Source organism: Diplotaxodon limnothrissa, linkage group LG7, assembly GCF_057381915.1.
Source record: "Diplotaxodon limnothrissa isolate DT_005_m linkage group LG7, D_limnothrissa_male_GT1.1, whole genome shotgun sequence".
Classification (NCBI taxonomy): domain Eukaryota; kingdom Metazoa; phylum Chordata; class Actinopteri; order Cichliformes; family Cichlidae; genus Diplotaxodon; species Diplotaxodon limnothrissa.
In genome coordinates this window covers 34,330,755-34,351,368 of record NC_140602.1, presented here as the reverse complement: position 1 = coordinate 34,351,368, position 20,614 = coordinate 34,330,755, and the positions used below count along the sequence as shown (strand labels likewise).

Genomic DNA, 20,614 nt, shown 5'->3' with positions numbered 1-20,614 from the left:
GATTTGGAGTTTTACTTATAGCCAGTTAGAACAGAAGCAGATGACTGGTTTTGCGAACAGTGATGGTGAACTGAAAACTAAAAATTAGTTTTATTCCTTCACGCTCTCTCAGCTGCTGACGTGTTGTTGTATTTGAGTCTCAGACTGTTATTCTCTCTGGGAGATCAGAGCTGTTTTACTTTCAGCCCAGACTGAACTGAGGCTCACTGATGCGTGAAAGATGAGAATCCAGATTTAATTAATAAAAGAAGAGTTTGGTAATGAGTCCCACTGTGGCTGGCTGTTGTCATGAGCTTCAAATTGGAGTTGGTTCTGAAGTCTGTATTTGTATTCTGGTCAGATGGTGAAGAGGGCTGAAGTGTGTTCTTGAGCCTCCAGTAGAGATGCTAGTGTTGGAGTTTGTTGTTTCACAAGTTTTCTTGGAAACCTTTCTGTGTCTTCTCTACCGACATGAGAAATTAACATCTTTCCACATTTCTAGTCGTTCCTATCAGATTCTTTGAAACTTTGGTTTGGTTGAGATTCATCAATCCAACATAGCCTGGAGACTGCACTTGCATAAAGGTGTATTTTCCTTTTTAATGTGAGAGTGTTACTGAGAATAATTTAAAGGTTGTGTTATGAAGATAAGATAAGATAACCTTTATTAGTCCCACACGTGGGAAATTTGTTTTGTCACAGCAGGAAGTGGACAGTGCAAAAGTTATGAGGCAAAAATTAGAATACAATAAGAATAAATACAGTACACAACTGTACAGAATAGAATAAAATACTATATACAGTAGAATAAAATAAAATAAATATACAATAAGATAAAAAAATAGAATACAAATACTATATACAACTGAGTAAAAATACAACGATGACAGAAAGTCAAAGGTGTAACCACATAATTAACATGGCAAAAGGACAAAAACTATTATACTCCAGACTTTAAGTGACATTCTAGGAACAATATTCTCCTTCCAAAGGGAGTATGTGATCTTTTAGTTTGTCTGTTTGCAGTCTAGCTTAAACACTGGAAGCTACACCAACATTTTCAAATACTGTGATGTAGAGGCTAATAACAAAATGGCCGACCTAGGTACTAATGTCCCACAAGGCCTAAGCATTTGACCTTGAAATTCACTGTTTGCAGCCAAGGTCAAAATTGAATGCCCAGCTTATGGTACCCAAAGATTTCAGCTAGTTCTGCTCCAATCATGAGTAAAGAAAATTCACCCTTTTGGTATGTAATGCTTCAGTCAAGGGTCAGGGTCACACGAATTGGGGAGGAAGTGGATATTTTCAAAACCTCTTAAAGAAATATTAGTTATTTGGGAGATAATGAGCTCAAACGAAGATCGAAAAACATTTTTATACGTGTTATGGCGTCCCCATTAATGACACCTGCATCGTTTTCATAGAGCATTTGTGCCAATGCCAGAGTCTTTGTCATTCTAATTTCCATATTAACAATGCTAACAACGTAAGAAATCATTTTATTATAACCCTCGCCCTTTGGGTGGAGTTGCACTCTGAGTGCTCTTATGCATATACTGTTTGTAGAAGTTGACCGACCTGTAAATTATTACCTAATTACTACCTAGTTTTGTAAACCTTATGTTTATATGGTCTTTAAAATGGGGGAAGCTCATGGCTTTAAATGGTTTTAGCACTTTATTGATATTAATGGAGAATAAAATAAGTGTAAAAGATGGAAACCTGAGGCAGGGCAATAATTTCAAAGGAATGAACCACCAAGCCAGTCGTTCACAACCATTTATGGGCTTTGGGCATTCATGGTTCTTTGGCTATAGCACACATTTATTGTGCTTGGCTGTCTTCAAACACAAGTGAACTAATGTAGTTTCTAGTTGGACCATGAAGATTTGGGTTTAAACATGTGTCAGGTGGGGGCATGTAGCTTCAGCATAGCCTTGCATCACCGTAGTCTAAAAAACAGCAGTGCTTGAAATGTCAAAATGTTTGTGGTGCAATAAATCTGTAAAGCTAAAGCAGTGTGAGAGCTGCTGATCTTCCTTTTCATGACTGTCACTGATATGTTCTGTTTGAAGGGTTGTGAGGTCCCAGAACAGACCTACAACCAAATAAAAATTACACTTTATTTTTGTCTTCAGCCCCCCTTTGATGGAAGGTGAGCGAGACACTCGAACCTCCCGAGGACCGTATTGACTGCATTCCTTATGCAAATGTAGTGTTTGAATCTCGCTTAATCAGAACAGGTTGTAAACTGACCTTTTCACAGGAGAGGAGCAAAAATGAATTCATATTCATGAAGTGCGCCAGTATGGATTTGATCTTTCCCTTGATATTATGTGTTTTTCTTTGTATAATGTGAGACATTTCATTCAAACAGTGATTTCATTTTCTCTCCCATGTTTCAGTTAAAAAGACTTGTGCGGAGTCGGACTTTGTGTGTGACAATGGGCAGTGTGTCCCGAAGCGGTGGCACTGCGATGGGGAGCCAGACTGTGAAGACGGTTCTGATGAGAGCTTGGACATCTGCCGTAAGTAGATGGTTTTTGATGAACGCTGCGCTACACCAACAGTCAAGTGTTACATGTGCAACTAAAGTAAATATGAATCTTTCGGTCAGAATTTAGTTTTGAACCTGTAAGCTGTTAAAGTGGAACCTTTCAGTTTGTAAGAATGTAATTGTCTAAATGCCTGATTATCTCATTAGATCAACCTTACTTTATTGTAAATTTCACAATGCAATCAATATGAAATGTAACCAACTTTAATGTGGCAGTGGTCATTTCAGTGTGCTGTTCAGTCTGCAACCCCATGTAAATCTTTTAAGAAAATCTAGGCTTGGCTGTAACAGAAACAGGAAGGGGATGGTGCTTTCAGTTTTCCCCAGCAGTTAAGAGTACGGTTATTATAAGACCAATGGGGCAAAGAATTGGTCTTGGGCTAAATAATCAGCCTCGATCGCACACAGTGAGAGCCCCAGAACTGAAGTCTTTTTAGTGCTGAGTAAAAGGTTTGCATGCTGCAAGATTGATTATTGTTCCTGCTGTATGCAGGTCGGTTACTCTTAATTTATAAATTACTTGGAGGAAAATGGGTTCATTCACAGGTTTGCACAGCAGCCATCACACAGATTAAGATTAACGACAAGGAACAATATCATGAACATTAACGTGTGAAACCTGAGCTTGTATACACATCTCTCTCAGGAGGTCAAGCAGCATGAGATACTTTAATTCTGTGAAAGATACAAACAGCAGTGGAAACTGTAGGTTCAGCCCCAAAAAAACTGAGGATAAACTGACCTAAAAATTGTTTGTCCAGCCTTCTTTGGCTCACATCCTTGTGACTGGCTCACATCAGCCACAAGGATGTAGGCCACCACAGACAGGTCGGCCTTCCTCCCATGGGGTCGTGGCAGACACAAGCACGCATCACACTTGTAGCAAGCAAGCAAAACGTTATTTTATACCACATTTTAGTTGAGGTGGAAGTCCATTGTCACCCCAAAAAGCAAAAGTTGCACTATATGAATTATGGAAAACAGAATTGATAAGTGTAATAAGCAAATTAATAATAGAATCATAACCAGTGATGATATAAAGGCAACAATAGACCGATAAAAATGACACACAATGATTTCAAAAACCCAAATTTGATGTAAATGTGATGGCTCGTCTGACTTGTGTGGTTTTAAACGCTAGTCTTCAAATGTGTTATCAGTTAGTCTGTTGCTCCAGCAGCTTGGTGCATGAAAGCTAAAGCTGCTTCCCCATAACTGGTAGTGACTGGGATCCCAGACCATGCATTAAAAACAGTGAAAATATGAAATTAATTCTAAGATTAGAGTTGACAGTTGAAGCACACACGATCAAATGTCTATGCATGTTAGTTTGCATGTTTGGTTTGCTGCCTGGTACAGTATTAGGTTTACATTGACTCGAGAAGCAGCTGCTGCTGGTCCTGTAATGCCCATTTGAGACCCACCTTTTACAGTATTAAAAGCATGCTTGCAGCCTGGTACAAACTCTTTTTGGGGAGAACTTGTCACTGAACTGGCCGTTCGTCGTCATTTGTGCGTCTTGGTGCATTTTAATTTCTTAAAGTGACCAATGGCTTGATGTGGTTGGTGAAGTTTGTGCTTCAGTTGTAATGAGTTAAATTGATTTAAAAGTTTCTTACTCTGCACTAATTAGCTGGTTTAAGATTTCATGGATGTGGCTTGTTGAAGCACTGATAGCATTTGCTGATAACAGTCCACACACTTTTCCATAAATGGTCACTTCTAGGCCCCAAAAACCAACACAATGGAAGTTCAAAAGTACTAATTAAAAAAATAAAATAAAATTCTTGGCCTAAAGTTAATGAAATTGAATTTGCACACTGAAATGTATTCAAATAGTGCAGCGAGATGTTCCCGATGCAGAGCTTTCTACAGATTTTAACTGGTGTAAGTTTCATACCTGCCCTTTGTGGGAAGCTAAAACTGTGGCTGAACTTGTATTTTCAAGCACAGTTGCCTTTACTCATGCTAGAGCACATTTATAAACTTTAATAAGCTTTCCATGAGGTCAAACTGGGTTGTTTTTAAGCTCAAAGTGAATGGTAGTCTCCCTGCTGTTCATAACAGACGCTCATGCTGCTGCAGAAATTCAGCGAGGTACTTGAAAGCAGTGAGGGAAGAGTCCCCCCCCCCCCCACAAGTACTGTCAAATAAGTTGTTTAAATGGGAAAGCTGCTGTGCTTTAAATATTGTGTGATATGAGGTCTCACCAAGGTGCTTGTTGAAATCAGAGATGACTCATGAAGATCTTCAATGAATCACTTCTGTGTGCTGCCTCCACTGTGCTGCGTTAATGACAAATGGACTTTGGTGTCTCCTCAGGTGTATAGATAAACATCAGAGTGGAGATGAAAGTGGTTTCACTGCAGCTTTAAAATCTTGATTGCAGATGATAAAAATGCAGAAAGTATAGCTCATGAATGCTGCTGTAAAAGAATACTGAAACTCTGGTCTGGCACACATCAACACCCTTCCTTTGTTATTTTTAAAGCAGAAAATCAAACTACGTTTTAGTCCTAAAGTCCTGAAGAATTCCTATTATGTCATTTCTGTGACCTAGAACTCGACTTGCATGGCAGTGAAGGTTGGAAGGAACAGTTTTGTTGTGGGGGTTTAAATTATTGCAATAAATGGACTAAAATAATGACTTTACAGTTAGACAGTTTCAAGCTTGTTACAGACATGACTTTCAACATTATTTGGGGGAACACGAGCAAATGGTTAATGTTACAATTATAGAACCAGGCACTAAATTTAACTTGGAACACGGGGGTGTCAACACTTTTATCAGTGTTTGGAGTGAGATTTGCTGGGGCAGCAGAGCATCTCAGGTGTCTGACAGGGTTGCGCACCAGCTCTGAGTTTTCACAATGAGCAGTCGTGTGTCTGGTATAGTCCCTTTCCTCCCACTGCAGTATTTCAACTCAGCAGGTTCAGTGCACAAACCTGAAAACGATACGAAAGTAACAACCAGCAGAAAAGCAACATCTTAGAGTTGGGGCCAATCCTTTCTGCACTCCTGTGAGGGGATGTTTGGTGCTTTCTGCCAAAACATGAGCGGGACCCGTTGGGGAGTCGTTTCAGCAGCAGTTGTTCCAAGCCGTTGGCTGTTAGGTGTTGCTGAGGCTACAACAGAATTCCTACAGTTAGAAAGACAAAGTGGGTGAAGTGAAAACAAAGACTTTTAGGCCTATAAAATGGAGAGAAACTCCACTGTAAAGTCGTCAGTGAAATGAATGAAAAGGAATTAAATCTCTAATTCATCCCCCTGTGCATCAGTTCAAACATTGAAATAACTTTGTATAATACAACCACTGTTAAACAAGACTTGGCTGACCACCTGCTGTTATCCATTCAGTAACTGCAAATCAGTGTATGGCTTCCCAGATGGGACAAATGAGCACTAGAATGTCTTGGAATACTAAGCAGCCAGGTCGCGTTGTTGGATTGAAGACAAACCCTTCTCTGTGTATTTGACAATAAACACGTCTTATTGCCTGCGCACCACATTTTGACCCAGTGTAAAGCTGATCATGTTGAATGTGACAAAGTAATGATTAGACTAGTTTGGACAGTTGAGGTTTCAGTGTTCTGGCTAAAGCAGACTAATGTTGGAGTAACAAGGTTCTTTTTACTTAACTGCCAACTGTAGTGAAGCAAGTTGACATGGCTGAAAAGATCCAACAGTAGTTGTGTTTTTCCTTTCAGTCGCTCCACTATTTGTTTTCGCCCGTGACGTTCAGTCAGAAGGCAGAAGCCTGATGGATGCTGGTTTGAACACCTGTTGGGAAGCTTTTGTTACTTATAGTAACACAGCATGCTGTGGTGACACCATTAAATATAATTTGACTTCAGCTGAATCTTGTCAGCTCCACACGCCGACGTAGGTTTCAGGTGCAAGAAAAGGAGAATATGGTGACTGTAAATGACAGCAGGATGCAGCAGTCGAAAGACTCAGTAAGGGGAAAAAATAACTTGCTGTTTTCTTTCACTGTATTTATCCTCAGCCTGTTTAGTTTTGGCCTAAGGAAAAGCAAATGCATAAGTGATGTCATCTTAAAGACCTTTGTTACACTTTGATTTTGTTATTTGGTAAAATAATTAAGTTGAACTTTGTTTTTGGGTTGGGTTTTTGTTTTTGTTTTTTTTTAAACCCATAAAATGATTCGGGGACTTCATATTTTAGCGCTGGTAATGAATTTGTACCAGATGTATACAAATGCCCGTAACAATGTATTGGATTGGACCACAAGTGGAAAAAGTAGTTATAGGTCACCAATTTTTAAAAGTATCAATACTCAACAGTAAAAACTGACACTAGACATTATTTTACTGTTAATACAAGAGCACGAAACCCCATTAGGGGCTCCAAAGGACACGAAGGGCCAGTCAGGCAAAACGCTAAAATAATGGGGGCGCAAACAAGGTTGGTGAGCTGCAGGTTAACACTCCTGTTATGTTGCAGGTCAGATTGACCCAGAACAGAAGAGATGTCACATGTCATCTGCATCACTACAGAAAATGAAACTAATCATAATTATAAAAGAAAATTGTAAAATCAATGCCAGTGTTTCTGACACTTTTCGATGAGTAAATTTCTCCCGGGTCAAATTAACCCAGAAGCATAACTCGTGTTCCTGGAAACCAACATAACAGGAGGGTTAGGAGTATTTGGGAGTGCTTTCAGAACTCAACCGCTCCTGTCAAAAAGCAGCTCTCATAAAGTTGTGCATATGTAAAAAGTGTGTCTGTCCATCCACTAGCTTGGTTACAAAATGCAATTACAAATGCAACATACGCAGCACATACGTAGGCCATCAAGCAAATGTTAGAGGTCTGTATTGCAACATTATCAAGGTTTGAGCACAAAACAATGGAATAGAAAATATTTATGAATGGGAACTTGTATATAACTGGTGTTTAAAAATTCACGTTCATAGATATTATTTATAATCAGAGGTGTTGTTTGTGTATTTATGAACATTAACTGACGAGTTGTTAGAGAAGCTTGAAGTGGTGAGACTCTCTACTGTAGTAACACATTTGAGGAGAATAACAACCCCAGGATAAACGGGAATGTTGGCAGGTGAGAGTATGGTCCGGTGGGTTGGAGGAGCCACATTCCCAAGTTTAAGAACAAAGTAACTTTCAGTTGCCATTTAACTGCCCCCCCCCCCTTTTTTTTTTTTTTTTTTTTTTTTTTTGTTTTTTCTTTCACCCCTGATTGAAGTCATGAAACTCATCTAAGTGTTTTTCTCTGAAATCAGCTTGAGTTTTTGTACGGTTTATGCTCTACAAAAGCTTGTAGTGCATGTCTCACTTTTCACTTGGAAAAGTGTCTCGGTCAACTGAAGGTCTTGACAGGGATATCAGTTTGCAGTCTGTGTGAGAAGTTCCAGTCATAACTACAGTGGTGTACGTGCCAGTCAACACTGCTACTGTAGCATTTATCGCTGTACTGTTTGACCAGCTGTTGCTCATGACTTTACAGCAGGCAACAGAGTGACGTCGTCTGAGTGGCTACATGCCTGTTTTTCCTTCACATTTGCATGAAGGACTTTTGTACTGCAGTTGCATTTCTGGAAATTATTTCAGTTTATTTCCCTGTACAAAAACACTTGAGACCTCTTGGTAAACAGAACTTGCAGAACAGGCGTAGTTTCACTATGTGGATCTTGGCAGGATTCTTCCATGTTTGCTTTGTCTCAAGTGTCAGTTTTATGTGGCTAATGAGAGAAATTTAAATTGGTGTAAACTCGAGGCTTGGAAAGTGTTCATGATTGGAAGTAGCATTAAATAAGATTAATAATTTAAAGCTTGCTTCCTTGAAACAGTGTTAACATGTATTTAATCTTGTGGTATAATTGTTATACCAGTCTCAATTCCATTTTAGATTCTACGTAATTGGTTACTGGGAGCACTTATCAGTGTATTGAGGAGAAACTGCATGTGTATGTTAGCTTGGAGGGGCTCAGAGCTACGTTCAAAATCAGTAAAGACAAATGGACGACACAGAGCTGCCATTTGGTCTTTGATTTAATCACAGAATCAAGTCAAAGATTAAGCCAACAGCTGTGTTTTTGTGTACATGAGTGTTTCAGTTTTCAAGATTTTTCTTTCCTCAGAAGATTCCACAAAAAGTCCAGTTGGATTCAAAACAACAGTTTGGTTTTTCATAGTTCAGACTTTACAGAGTTAATAAAATATGAAGAATTTTCAGGAAAAGGTAATGGAGGTTTTACCTGGAGGCAGTGATTTGCCATGAAGGTTAGAAGGAAGGGTCCAAATGGAGTTTCTTTCAAAGCCAGCTTCACTGTGGAAACATCACTAGTTTATATAGACAAATGATTTATTTATTTTTATTTCTAGTCTAAAGGGAGATGAATGAGCCTTTGTAAGCCCCTATAAAGGCCTCCTTAGGCAAAAATGTTAATGAGAAATGTTAATGTCATTTGCTGTGAAACTACCATAATCTTAAAATGCCATAATACAAATTTTATTCAGCTCAATTGTAGTTTGTTGGAATTTACCAACTGCTAACTCAAATTTGACTTCAGTCACTTCATTGTTGTATACCTTGCTAGTACCTGGTTGGATAGGGATGGGAATAGAGAAGCAGTTCTCTACAAGAACTAGTTCCCAGTGGTGCAAGTAGTTAAATTTCTTGGTCTTGTTAAGCTTGGCATACACGGTGCGAAATTATTATTATTATTATTATTTTTTTTTTTGAGCCGATTTTTCAGTCGTCTGACTGTTTTGGGGGTCGGCCCGAGTTTCGGCTTCATCGTGTGTCGTGCATCGTGTAGTATACGTGGGGTAACGAGAAGCGATTAACACCTCACGACCAGCTTCCGATCATCAATCGCTTCGTCGTAAGAAAATCAAACCTGTTTGAAATCCTGTTGGCCATCGTGAGGGTGTCACCGCAGCCTGTCACACCACGCATGAGCAAACACAGAAATGAAAGTGAAGACGGAGTAGCACAACAGTGCAGCGTGTGATCTGGACACAAGTGATGAAAGCACAACTTGTAGAACTTTGGCAAGCTCTACAAGTTGTGCTTTCATCACTGTTGTGCTGCTCAGTCTTCACTTTAATTTCTGTATTTGCTCATCTGAGCCTTTTCGATGTGGCCTCACAAAATTATCACGACCGCAACAACCGTGAAAATAGTTGGATGGACATTGCTGCTCAATCACAGCTGCCTAATCAATGTTTTTCATTAGCAATTTAGCAAAGTTGATGGTGGTGGTCTGTGTGTCACTCAGAGCGAGAGACAGATTTTGTTATAACCTTCATGTTATGGACGCACAGTGTGAGCACTGAGGTCGCATCAGAGCATCGGGCCGTATAGTGTGAGACCCTGCATCGTGAATTAGGAACTTCTAACCCCTGCGAGTCAATCGTACAGTTTGAGCAGGAGCTGAATAACGCGACTAAAAAAAATCGCAGTGTTTGCCCAGCTGTAGTTGGCTTGCCTATCGATTCTGCTTATTGGTTCCACTTCCACCGCAATCAGCTGATTTCAATTCATGTGTCTAAGTGGGAAAATAATGGCACAGTTTATAGCATGGACAAGAGCGTGGTGCATCCAGGACAGAAACAACTGCATTATTCTGCTAACACAATTTCAGCTATTTGCAAGCATCTGCACAGCCAGCCAGCATGCTAAAGTTAAGCTAGCCAAGAAAACAGTGAATGCTAACCCCAGCCCAGCAGGCACATTCTGAACTTAAACGGGTAACAAAATCCCAGCATATCATCTGAAAGGCTCAGGTCAGCCTGTCTGGCACCAACAAGCATGCCATTCAGTGAAATAACCTTCATTCTGATGCAGACATCAAACCAGCCTGCTCAAGTACTTTGTGTGCGCGTGCAGTGTACAGACTATGCAGAAACTTGTACTCTACTGATTAATGGCTGAACTGGAACTTTTCACCCTGTATTCTTAAGAGTGAAGAGGAGACTGCAAAATCAACTAGTCAGTGATGGGGATAAGTGTTAGTGCGCACACTGGCTCCTGTGCACTGTGTGTGCAGTGTGCAGCTGAGAGACCAAACTGGGTTCAGAATTATGTCAGTATATCACCAGCCTGGCTTATCACCCAAACTACAATTCTTATAGTCAATAATTCATACATCTGTGGGAGTCACTCTTCTATTCACCTTCATCTGCTGCTCCACCGAGCAGCTCTTATCACTGCACAGCCAGTTTTATGTGCATGCTGCTTATCTCCAGTGTGAGATGAAGGGATAAGAAGCGAACTTTATCTTGGAGCTGAAATTTTATGGAAGAAAGTATTGTTAGGGGAATATGTACCCTGGGGGAGGAAAAAGGGGCTTCCTGATAGTTCAGTAGAATTCTGAGTCGCATTTCTGGAGATGGAATTTAACCCCTTTTCTGGCCATAAAGGGGATCGTATTGTATTAGTAGCTGGCTTTTAAAATAAAGTACATGATCAAGAAAGCTGACAATGCTAAAACAAAACCGAAGACAATGGAAAAGATGATGTACATTCTGACAGATTAACCTGGAAAATATTTGCACTGTAAACATGAAGCCGAAACTCGGAGCATGAAAATATCTAAGATCTGTTTGTTTTCTTTCCATACAGACATGAGGACATGCCGGATGAATGAGTTTAGCTGTGGTGCCGGCTCAACCCAGTGTATCCCAGTCTTCTGGAAATGTGACGGTGAGAAGGACTGCGACAGCGGCGAGGACGAGGTCAACTGTGGTAGGTGGACGCTGTTTGGCTTGGAGTGCACATGACTTCAGTTGATTTCAATAACTGCCTATTCAGTTTAAGTGATGAGGATATTGTTCGGTGTTCTTGAAATCCTTTGGGATTTAAAACATTCCCAGGTTGCCATCAAACACTCGTGTAGTTTGTCACAGCTAAGCAGTGACATCTTCATTTCTCATGTTTGCTGTTCATTGATGAGCACCGTGATGCTGGGAGCTGCAGAAATGCTGCCGTGGACGTAATGAATTGAGACTATCACTGTGAAGCCATTTGAAGTCTCCTTTAGAGCTGCAGCTGAGCAGTTTTCTTTGCCATCTCATTAATATCACAAGTGCACATAAGTTCTTGGTGTGTTTAAGTGTTTCAGAAGTGTTCGAAGTACTGCTTATTACTTGTAGCATTTGGTTTCCAGCTTTTATTGAAGTATTAAAACTGCTTCTAATCGCTGGCATCAGTTTGCCGCCTCCAGCTGTTTATCCTAAATTCTTGCATAAACAAGCTAACGGCTTTTCCTGCACAGCCCGGTCTGAACGATAACACAATCTGACAGTGAAGCACCCTGTAGACATTTAGATTTTTAATTAGGGCAAATGATTACTTCACATACACATTAAAATGGCTTGCATACTTTTAAGCCATATCTTGGAAGATTTTAATAATTGGCTTTGCACATTTGTGCTGAGTGCGTGACTCATGTTGTCTAAAAGGTGCCAATTTTGAGCATTAGCACTAATGTGTGACACTATACATATATCATTGTTTAAATACTGCTTAGTATCAGCTCTGAAGCAGCTGAAAACACTCAGAAGCTCAGCTACGGGTAATTGTTTGTTCCTGCTGAGTCTGCACCCTTGTTGTCCTTGAACTGTGTGCTGTGATGACTTACTGCAGCGTAGCGTGCTTAGACGGTGACTTTTTTTTTTTTTTTTAAAGTGAGCTGCCACAATACAGTGTAAATCGCAATCTTGCAAACTCAATGTCTCGCGCATTCTTGGAGCTTCCAGTCGCTGCACTAAACTAACACTGGTGTTATTAGAGAAAGCAGAGAGGTGCACACATGATGGGTTTTGCTGTTGAGGTTTTAAAATGGCTGTGAACTGGTCATCAAGCTGGACTTGTAAACACAAAATGCAGTATTTTAAATATTGAATATTTTGGATGGAAGTCGTTAACAGGCACACAGCAAGTTGTTGACTCGGTTCTGCCCTGTGTGAACTTTTCAGGACTCGGTCTGTGTGTGTGTTCATGTGACAAATGTTTTGCTCCAGCTGAAGCGTGGCATTGCGCTTGTTAATCTGAGACATGTCCTCTGCTGCTTGTCCAAGGAAACAAAGGCTGAGGCTTGAAACTTAAGTTTAGCCTATTGTTTTAAAGCTGTAATAACAGTAAACAGAGGTCATAAATTCTAGCTTTAAAAAAAAATGTCTTATTACTGTTACTGCATTAAAAATTCTGTGCTGTCAGTCCTTTCACAGCACACTCACATTTTTCCCATAACCCTCTCCAGGAAACATCACATGTGCCCCAAATGAGTTTACATGTGCCAGTGGACGCTGCATCTCCCGGAACTTTGTGTGTAATAGCGAGGATGACTGCGGCGATGGTTCGGATGAGGTGGAGTGCGCGCCGTCCTCCTGCGGGCCCAGCGAGTTCCAGTGTGGAAACTCTTCATGCATCCCGGCCAGCTGGGTGTGTGACGATGACGTTGACTGCCAGGTAAGAAAGAATGCCACACACTAATTTGCAACACGCACTCTGACACAATTGTGACCCAGCCTGTCTCAGTTATTTATTAATGGGAGCAGATGATTAGGGTCTGACTAAAGTATGGTCGCATGGCAGGAAGTGTTTTGGTGTTATGCTGATTCAAACTAAACAACCCATGTAGGAAAAAATTCTTATGGTGTTCTGATCAGTAAACCTGACCTTTTGACCAGTGTAGCTTTTTAGCACTTATTTGCTTAATCTCACAACACTGTCAAAACTTGCCTTTGACTTTCTATGAGAATGTGTCGAACCCAGATCAGTGTTTGTTTTTAGGACCCAAATTTATTAAATCTAATGAATACAACCCAGCTGCAACCTCCAGGGCCAAAACATTAAGCCAACACAGATGTGCCAAAAGCAGTTTCCACAGTCTCGTGTTCTTTAAAACTGGATTTTAGAATAGAATTGGTGTGTGTGATGAAGTTGTGTTTAGAGTGAAATTCTAGTGTTAGTATCTTGAACTAATTAGAATTACAAGATACAGCGGTACAGTACCACTGTGGCGTCGCCAGTTGCATCACTGCTGGGCAGCAAAGGAGGTTGTTGTGGTGCTATACTATAGACAACATGTGGATCAAACACTTGATATAATTGACATTTATTTTTGACCATAATTGGTCACTGACAACATCCATCAGCACAACCATATTATGACTCCAGCTTGCTGTTCAACTGCCACAGTGCACGCCACCCTCTGATCTAAAAATGGTTACTTCTGGTACCAAACAAACTACCATGACAGCAACTGAAATACTACAGATGTAGTGCCAAAATGTGGAGTTGAAACCCAGTGGATGTCAGTTTTAACATCTGTCTTTAAAACTGTCGTATGGACAAAACAGAAAAATGAATGCTGGCTCTTCAGTGGGAGCAGTAGAGGTGAGGAGAGGGATGAGGGGGATGTCGGCTGCAGACAACGAGTGCACCAATCCAGAAACTGCAAACTCGCTGAGTTAACTGGTCACAGGGCTCCTCCTGTGTCAGCATTATACACACCCACACACAAGCTGGAGGGGAGATGCATCTGCCACATGTCAGATGACACAAATCTGATCTTGCACTTTATTCTAGAGAACACTGAATGCCAGAACTGAAATCTGATTCAGAGGCGCTGAATAATGGCAAACTCCATGAAATGGATGGACATGACAAATCATTTTACATCAAGATAGTAAAAAGAGAACCTTTGTCAGGGTTGCAGTAGGGATACGGTCTTAATTTGAGGCAGACTGCCAATCAATGGTCCGATATTTAACACCCCCACATAGTTATTAACTGATACTTACTATACGTATTCATGAAGAGGTATTAAATCATTTTCTGCTCTTGTAATACTTGACCCTTTATATGCATTGTCAACTCAAACTTTAGTCTATCCTTAAAATACTGATGTTCTTCACATGATGAATAAAAGCTTAAGCTCACTCTTTCCTTTTTATGAGGAAACGTTTTTGTACATGAATACAATTTAGTCTCTTCTAAATCAGTCTTTTCTTTTATAACATTAAAACTTTATTTTAAGATCCTACATTGAATAGGCAAAATCTGTGACTGAGACATGCAGAGTTAAAACTCAGGTTTCCTGACTCTGGCTTTGCATCTTCACTTTGTCTTCAGGTGTTTTTGTTGAGCCTTAAGTATCTGCGGTAGAGATGGCACGATACCACTTTATGTTCGATACAGATATCATAAATTTGGATTTCTGCCGATACGATAAGAATCTGATATAGTGTGTTTTTAATCAATGAAACTGGTTTTTTTTTTAATATCTTGAGCATGACTTTATACAAGATGCAGCAAGTTTAAATAAACAACACGAGAAAATTAAGCTTGCAAAACTGGTGTGCATGGATGTGCGCGCCTAGGGATGCCATACTGCTTTCTTTACAGTGAGGCTACACACATTTAGGAAATGAGGGAGTGAACTTGTGCATCTTTGCTGTACACCTGCATTGGATTTCCCACATGCATTTCAGGTGTACAGCAAAGATGCACAAGTTCACTCCCTCATTTCCTAAATGTGTGTAGCCTCACTGTAAAGAAAGCAGTATGACATCCCTAGGCGCGCACATCCATGCACACCAGTTTTGCAAGCTTAATTTAGTTGTACCACCCAGCAGCCACTGACCTGCCTCACACACATATTTTCACACACTGCAGAACAAGTTCTACTGATGCAACAATATGCTGCATACCCATTAATTGGCTCACCGGACACAAACACTCACACCCACAAATATTTAAAGGGCTGTGTTCAGTGGGAATGTCGTTATTGTTCCCTCTCTGCTTCTCACACCCCGCCTGCCCTGTGTCAGTATTACGGAGCAGCAGACACGTGCGTTCTCACACTCCATTAATCTGCTCCCATGTGAGTCGGTGACTTTGTGAGATGATGAAAGTGTGAGAAACTCCTTCGTGCTGCTTCTCTTGCTCCTGTTCTGGTCTGTTTGGCAGAGATTAATTCTAATTAATGAGCTAATCATCAGAGATCTAAGTGCTAAATGCTTCTGGCTATGTTATCTGTGACCTGTATGCCCCCCTCCACTTCCAGATCATATGTAAATAATAGTGTGAGGAACCGTGTGTATGTGTCTGGGCTCTGTCCTTCAGTGGCTGATGGTGCAAAACTTGGTTTAAAAGTTTTAAAATGTCTCATTAGAATTATAAAACCCACAAATGGCCTTTGACATGCAGCTTGACTAAAGTTTCTCATACACTCAAACCAGACCCTAGTAAATAAGTTTGTATTAAAGTATTACATAACAGATGTGCTTGTTTTAACTTGTTTCAGAGCTGGTTTAATAAAGGACTCGTTTGCTTTTTAGTCATTGTATTTCAGATTACAGTGACTTAAACCTCAATTTCACACTTTAATATGAAATAAGCTGCTGATGGCCAGAGAATGTTTTGGTTTTTAAAAAAAAAAAAACACACCTGTCATTGCCAGGAACATCATCAGTAGCCTAGATAAGCAAATGGCTGGCCAGCCGGCTTGCCTGATAGGTGAACTGAGTCTGAGCCATCAGCTCTCCCTGCCAGGTTTACTAGCTTTAAGTTAGACACAATTTTGAGTTGGGAGTTTGCCAACAAAACTTTAGGATGATGCACTCAATGTTGCTTCTCTGCAAAATTAACTAGAGTTCAGACCTGTTGTATTTATGAATGGTGAAGGGAGGCAGTCTGTGCCTTCAGATTGTTCCTGTCTACTGGAATAATGTAAAGAAACCTTCACCCTCAGCTCCATCACCCACAGCTGTTGATACTCCAGGATGCCTCAGTGAAATCACTTTATGGAGGCTTTGTCAGTCGGCATAATTTTAAAAATAAATAAAATATTGTCAACATGAGTTGCTCGTGTGTGGCAAACAGTGTTGTTACACCTGGCTTGGCAAATCTTTTCTGTCTGCTTGGATCAGCTGGAGGGACTTAATGTTGCTGTACTGCTGTGCAAATTGGGAGTTTCTGTGAGGCAACTGGTGATGCTGTGATTAATTGAAAAGGTGGCACAACGGCTGTTAGACTTAACTTTTTTTTTAAGTCATTTAAATTGTTGTGTGTGTGTGTGTGTGTGTGTGTGTGGATAACTAGCACTGACCAAGAAGACAAATGTCCTTTTTAGACTGTACATGTTTGCTTTTTGCTCCTGCTGGCAGTCTTTAATCTGATGGTCGCGTAAGGTCAAACACTTTATTATAACCCGTTTTCCATTGTAACTGGTATTTACTTTTACTTATGGCAGGCTCCCTTCCAGAAAATTGCTAGAAGAGGCAAGAAAACTGCACATAGAAAATTTTGCAAACTGAATATTTGCTGAAATAAACATCGCAAAACACTTTAACACCATTTAACCAATCAGGAGGTCCTATAATATGATTATGTCAGTTTCTCTGTAAAGTAAATGAGTATCAGCTCTTGCAGTGCCCTAAAAGTCACCTTGTGTCCTAACAGGACCAATCAGATGAGTCTCCATCCCGCTGTGGTCGGCACCCAACACCCCCAGCCAAGTGCTCGCCCAGCGAGATGCAGTGTCGCTCAGGAGAGTGCATTCACAAGAAGTGGAGGTGTGATGGAGACTCCGACTGCAAGGACGGCAGTGACGAAGCGAACTGTCGTATGTACACAAGCTTTGCTTGATTCACAATCCCAAATAATCTTTAGCTGATACTGGACAGAGGATAAACTACAGCTTACTATCTGAAACAAGCAGTTTGGGCTCCTTTCCAGCTCCATTTGATCCAGTGTTGTTCTGATGGGTAGCCTTTCCCAATAGCCAGCGGGTGGAGCTTCTGTTTGCACATAAAGTGAAATGGTCACACAACGATTATCACCCACCATTTTGGCGGCACTTGGCATAGAGCCACTACTCCTCCACATTGAAAGGAGGCAGTTCAGGTGCTTGACATCTTACTAGGATGCCTGCTGGATACCTCCTAGTTGAGTAGCTTTGGGCATGTCTTACAGGGGAAACGGTCCTGAGACAGACCCCAGGACACATTGGAGAGAGTGTCTCTCGGCTGGCTTGGGAATTCCTTTGTAGTCCTCTGGGGGGAGGTTCAAGGTTCTTTATTCATCACATGCATAGTTATACAAGTGTGTATATAACACAGTGAAATGTAACCTGACACGCTCCTCGACTTGTGCAAAAGGGGGGAGAGAGGAAGAACATTATATATTATATACATTAGGTGAATGTGCAGTAGTAGCATTGTATGCAGCAAGCAGGTGAATTCTGTACATTAAGTGAATTAAATAAGAAGAGACAATATGAACATATTTAAAATTAAAGGAATTTGAAATGTACATTGTGCCGGTGGGTTTAGTGTATAAAAGGGTCCTCTCAGTCACTTATGGATTATGTGAGAGGGAGCATGAGTTAGTGTGTCAGGGCCCGGATGGCTTGGGGATAGAAGCTCCTCTTGAGTCTCTCTGTCCTTGCCCGGATGATGCGGAACCTTCTACCAGATTGCAGAAGTTGGAACAGTTTGTTGCCAGGATGGGACGGGTCCTTCAGTATCTGCGCTGCTCTAGTCCGGCATCTCCTGGTGTAGGTGTCCTGAAGCGGGGGGAGAGCAATCCTGCAGCAGCGTTCTGCTGTACGGATCACTCTCTGAAGAGCTTTTTGGTCCTTCACACAGCTGTTCCCGAACCACAATGAGATGTTCTGTGTGAGGATGCTCTCCACAGCGCCTGTATAGAAAATCCTGAGGATCTCTGGAGAGACCCTGAACTTCCTCAGTTGTCGTAGATGGTTCAGGCGCTGCCTAGCCTTTTTGGTCTGGACCTGAATGTGGGCAGACCCTTTTTTTTTTTTTTTTTTAAATTATTAAATTGTCACATCACATGTGCAGGCACACTGGCACAGCACATGCGAGTGAAATTCTTGTGTGCGAGCCCCACAAGCAACAGATGTGCAAACACAACAACACAAACGAGCAAAATACAAGAATGGCCAACCTGAAACTAATAAATATATGTACAATATATAATAGTGTATGCATTTCTGGATGTTCTGAGGAGATGTGGACACCAAGATACTTGAAGGACTGCACCCTCTCCACTGGAGCTCAATTGATGATAATGGGCTTGTAGTCTCTGTGCTGACTACTTCTGAAGTCCACCAGCAGCTCCTTGGTCTTGCCAACATTCAGCTGGAGGTGGTTGTCCTGGCACCATGATGCCAGATTCTTCACTTCGTCCATGTAGGCCACCTCATTGTTGGAGATGGCACCCAACACCACTGTCATCAGCAAACTTTACAATGGTGTTGGAGCCGTGGGTGGCCACACAGTCTGTAGTGTAGAGGGAGTAGAGCAGTGGCGAGAGGACACATCCCTGTGGTGCTCCTGTGTTGATGGTGATGCTGTTAGCGCATCTACCCACCCTCGCCACCTGAGTTCTGCCAGTGAGGAAGTCCAACACCCATGCCCAGGTCTGGGCATCTCTGCTCCGATCGCTGCCCTCTGTTAGCCAAACGCAGATAAATGGCAGAAAGTGGATGCACACTTGGATATAGCATCAAACGGCTGTTCTAACAAGTGCTGAGTATCAATTTCTACAGAACAGATTAGCAGTATTGCTTCTGTAGAAAACTTGGCTTTCACTTGTTTTCATTTCATCTGTATCAAAGGAAAATGTTTGGTATAAACTGGCTTAAATTATTTCAGTGTTAAAGAGGTTTAATAAAACAAACCCTCCAGCTGTGGGTGCTACACTCCTACGTTTCTTCCATTAATTACCTGATAATCTGTTCGTTGCCTATCAGTCGATGCTCTCCACTTTAATCCATGCTGTGATTAGGATTCAGTAAAAAAACAAAACAAGATGTCAGTCATCTGCACATTTTTAATTGGCTTTGTATTTTACTTACAAGAGCTTTCGTGGCTGATAATTTTAATATGGTGCTCATGAATACAAACATAATTATCTAGTGATGTTTTTCTTTTCACTCTTTGAGTGAACAGCTATCACAAATTGGCTGAATTCAAACAAACTTGGGTATTTTAGTTATTCTGCACTGATGAATGGATTTTGAATGGTTCACTGAATATTCACAAATGTTTAGTGTTTAAAGAGTAGCCCATGTCAGCACATGTGCAACTCATGTTTGTGTCCTTGGCAGCTGTTCGCACCTGTGGGTCGGATCAGTTCAAATGTGACGATGGAAACTGCATCCTGGGCAGCAGACAGTGTAATGGCCTCAGAGACTGTGCAGACGGATCAGACGAGGCAAACTGTAGAAACAGTAAGTGTTGTGTGTTGGTGTGAATGTTCACAAACTTATCACCTGAGTGCATTATCAGGATGTGGTTTTTTGTTTTTTTATTTTGGGGGGGAATTCTTCTACAACATGCAAGTTTCCATTTCTACATCTTGAGGCTCACCTGAGGTACCAACAGTGTTTAATTTTAAAGCTGCTCTGGGCATGCAAATGTTGACATTTTTCAGGTGTTTTTTGTAACAGTCAACCTCAGGTGGTGCTCCTTGTTTCTTCAAAGGAAAGCTGTCACTCTCCAGATTTGTGGCAGTTTCATTTTTGTGTCCTAATCTAGAAGATGTATATTCGGTGAAAAAACAAACACCCAATTATCTTTTGCTGATTTTGCTCCAGTGTAGTTTTAGAAACTTGTGATTACATTTGTTATGTAATATTTACTCTGACAGATGGAAAAATTAATGAATATTAAGCAACTTCAGCTTTTTAAAGCGCTGAATGCTTATTTTAAACAAGTCTAGTTTTAAACCATGAGGTTAGTGCATATAATCCCTGTGAGACGTGTGTCTGAGAGCAGATGTCCTGTAAAATGGGTCAGGCACACACCTTTAGCTTTGAGTTTAGAAGCTCTGCCCACATGTACTTTTCCAGGATGTTTAGGGGCAGATAATGAGGAGAAATTTGGCTTAAAGGGGGAGGAGCTAATTTTCACACAGGATAGACTGAGGGCCTACAACAAGCCCTAAAGCAGTTTAAGTACAACCTTCCATAGTTGTATTTGCCTCCTTTTGCCTTTAGAACTGCCTTTGATATTTAATTGTATGGATTTTAGGTTTTACTGAGATTTTGT

The 20,614-nt window shown here is 40.9% G+C and overlaps 1 protein-coding gene across 1 annotated transcript in view; it reads left to right on the top strand.

The window, feature by feature from the left end:
• The window catches only part of vldlr (very low density lipoprotein receptor), a 62,787-nt gene that overhangs the window by 16,675 nt on the left and 25,498 nt on the right, over nt 1-20,614 (top strand). Inside the window, exons 3-7 of the mRNA XM_085357966.1 lie at nt 2,388-2,510; nt 11,154-11,276; nt 12,793-13,001; nt 17,001-17,163; nt 19,672-19,794. Of these exons, the coding sequence (XP_085214092.1) occupies nt 2,388-2,510; nt 11,154-11,276; nt 12,793-13,001; nt 17,001-17,163; nt 19,672-19,794 (741 nt within the window). The remainder of the gene's footprint in view (nt 1-2,387; nt 2,511-11,153; nt 11,277-12,792; nt 13,002-17,000; nt 17,164-19,671; nt 19,795-20,614) is intronic.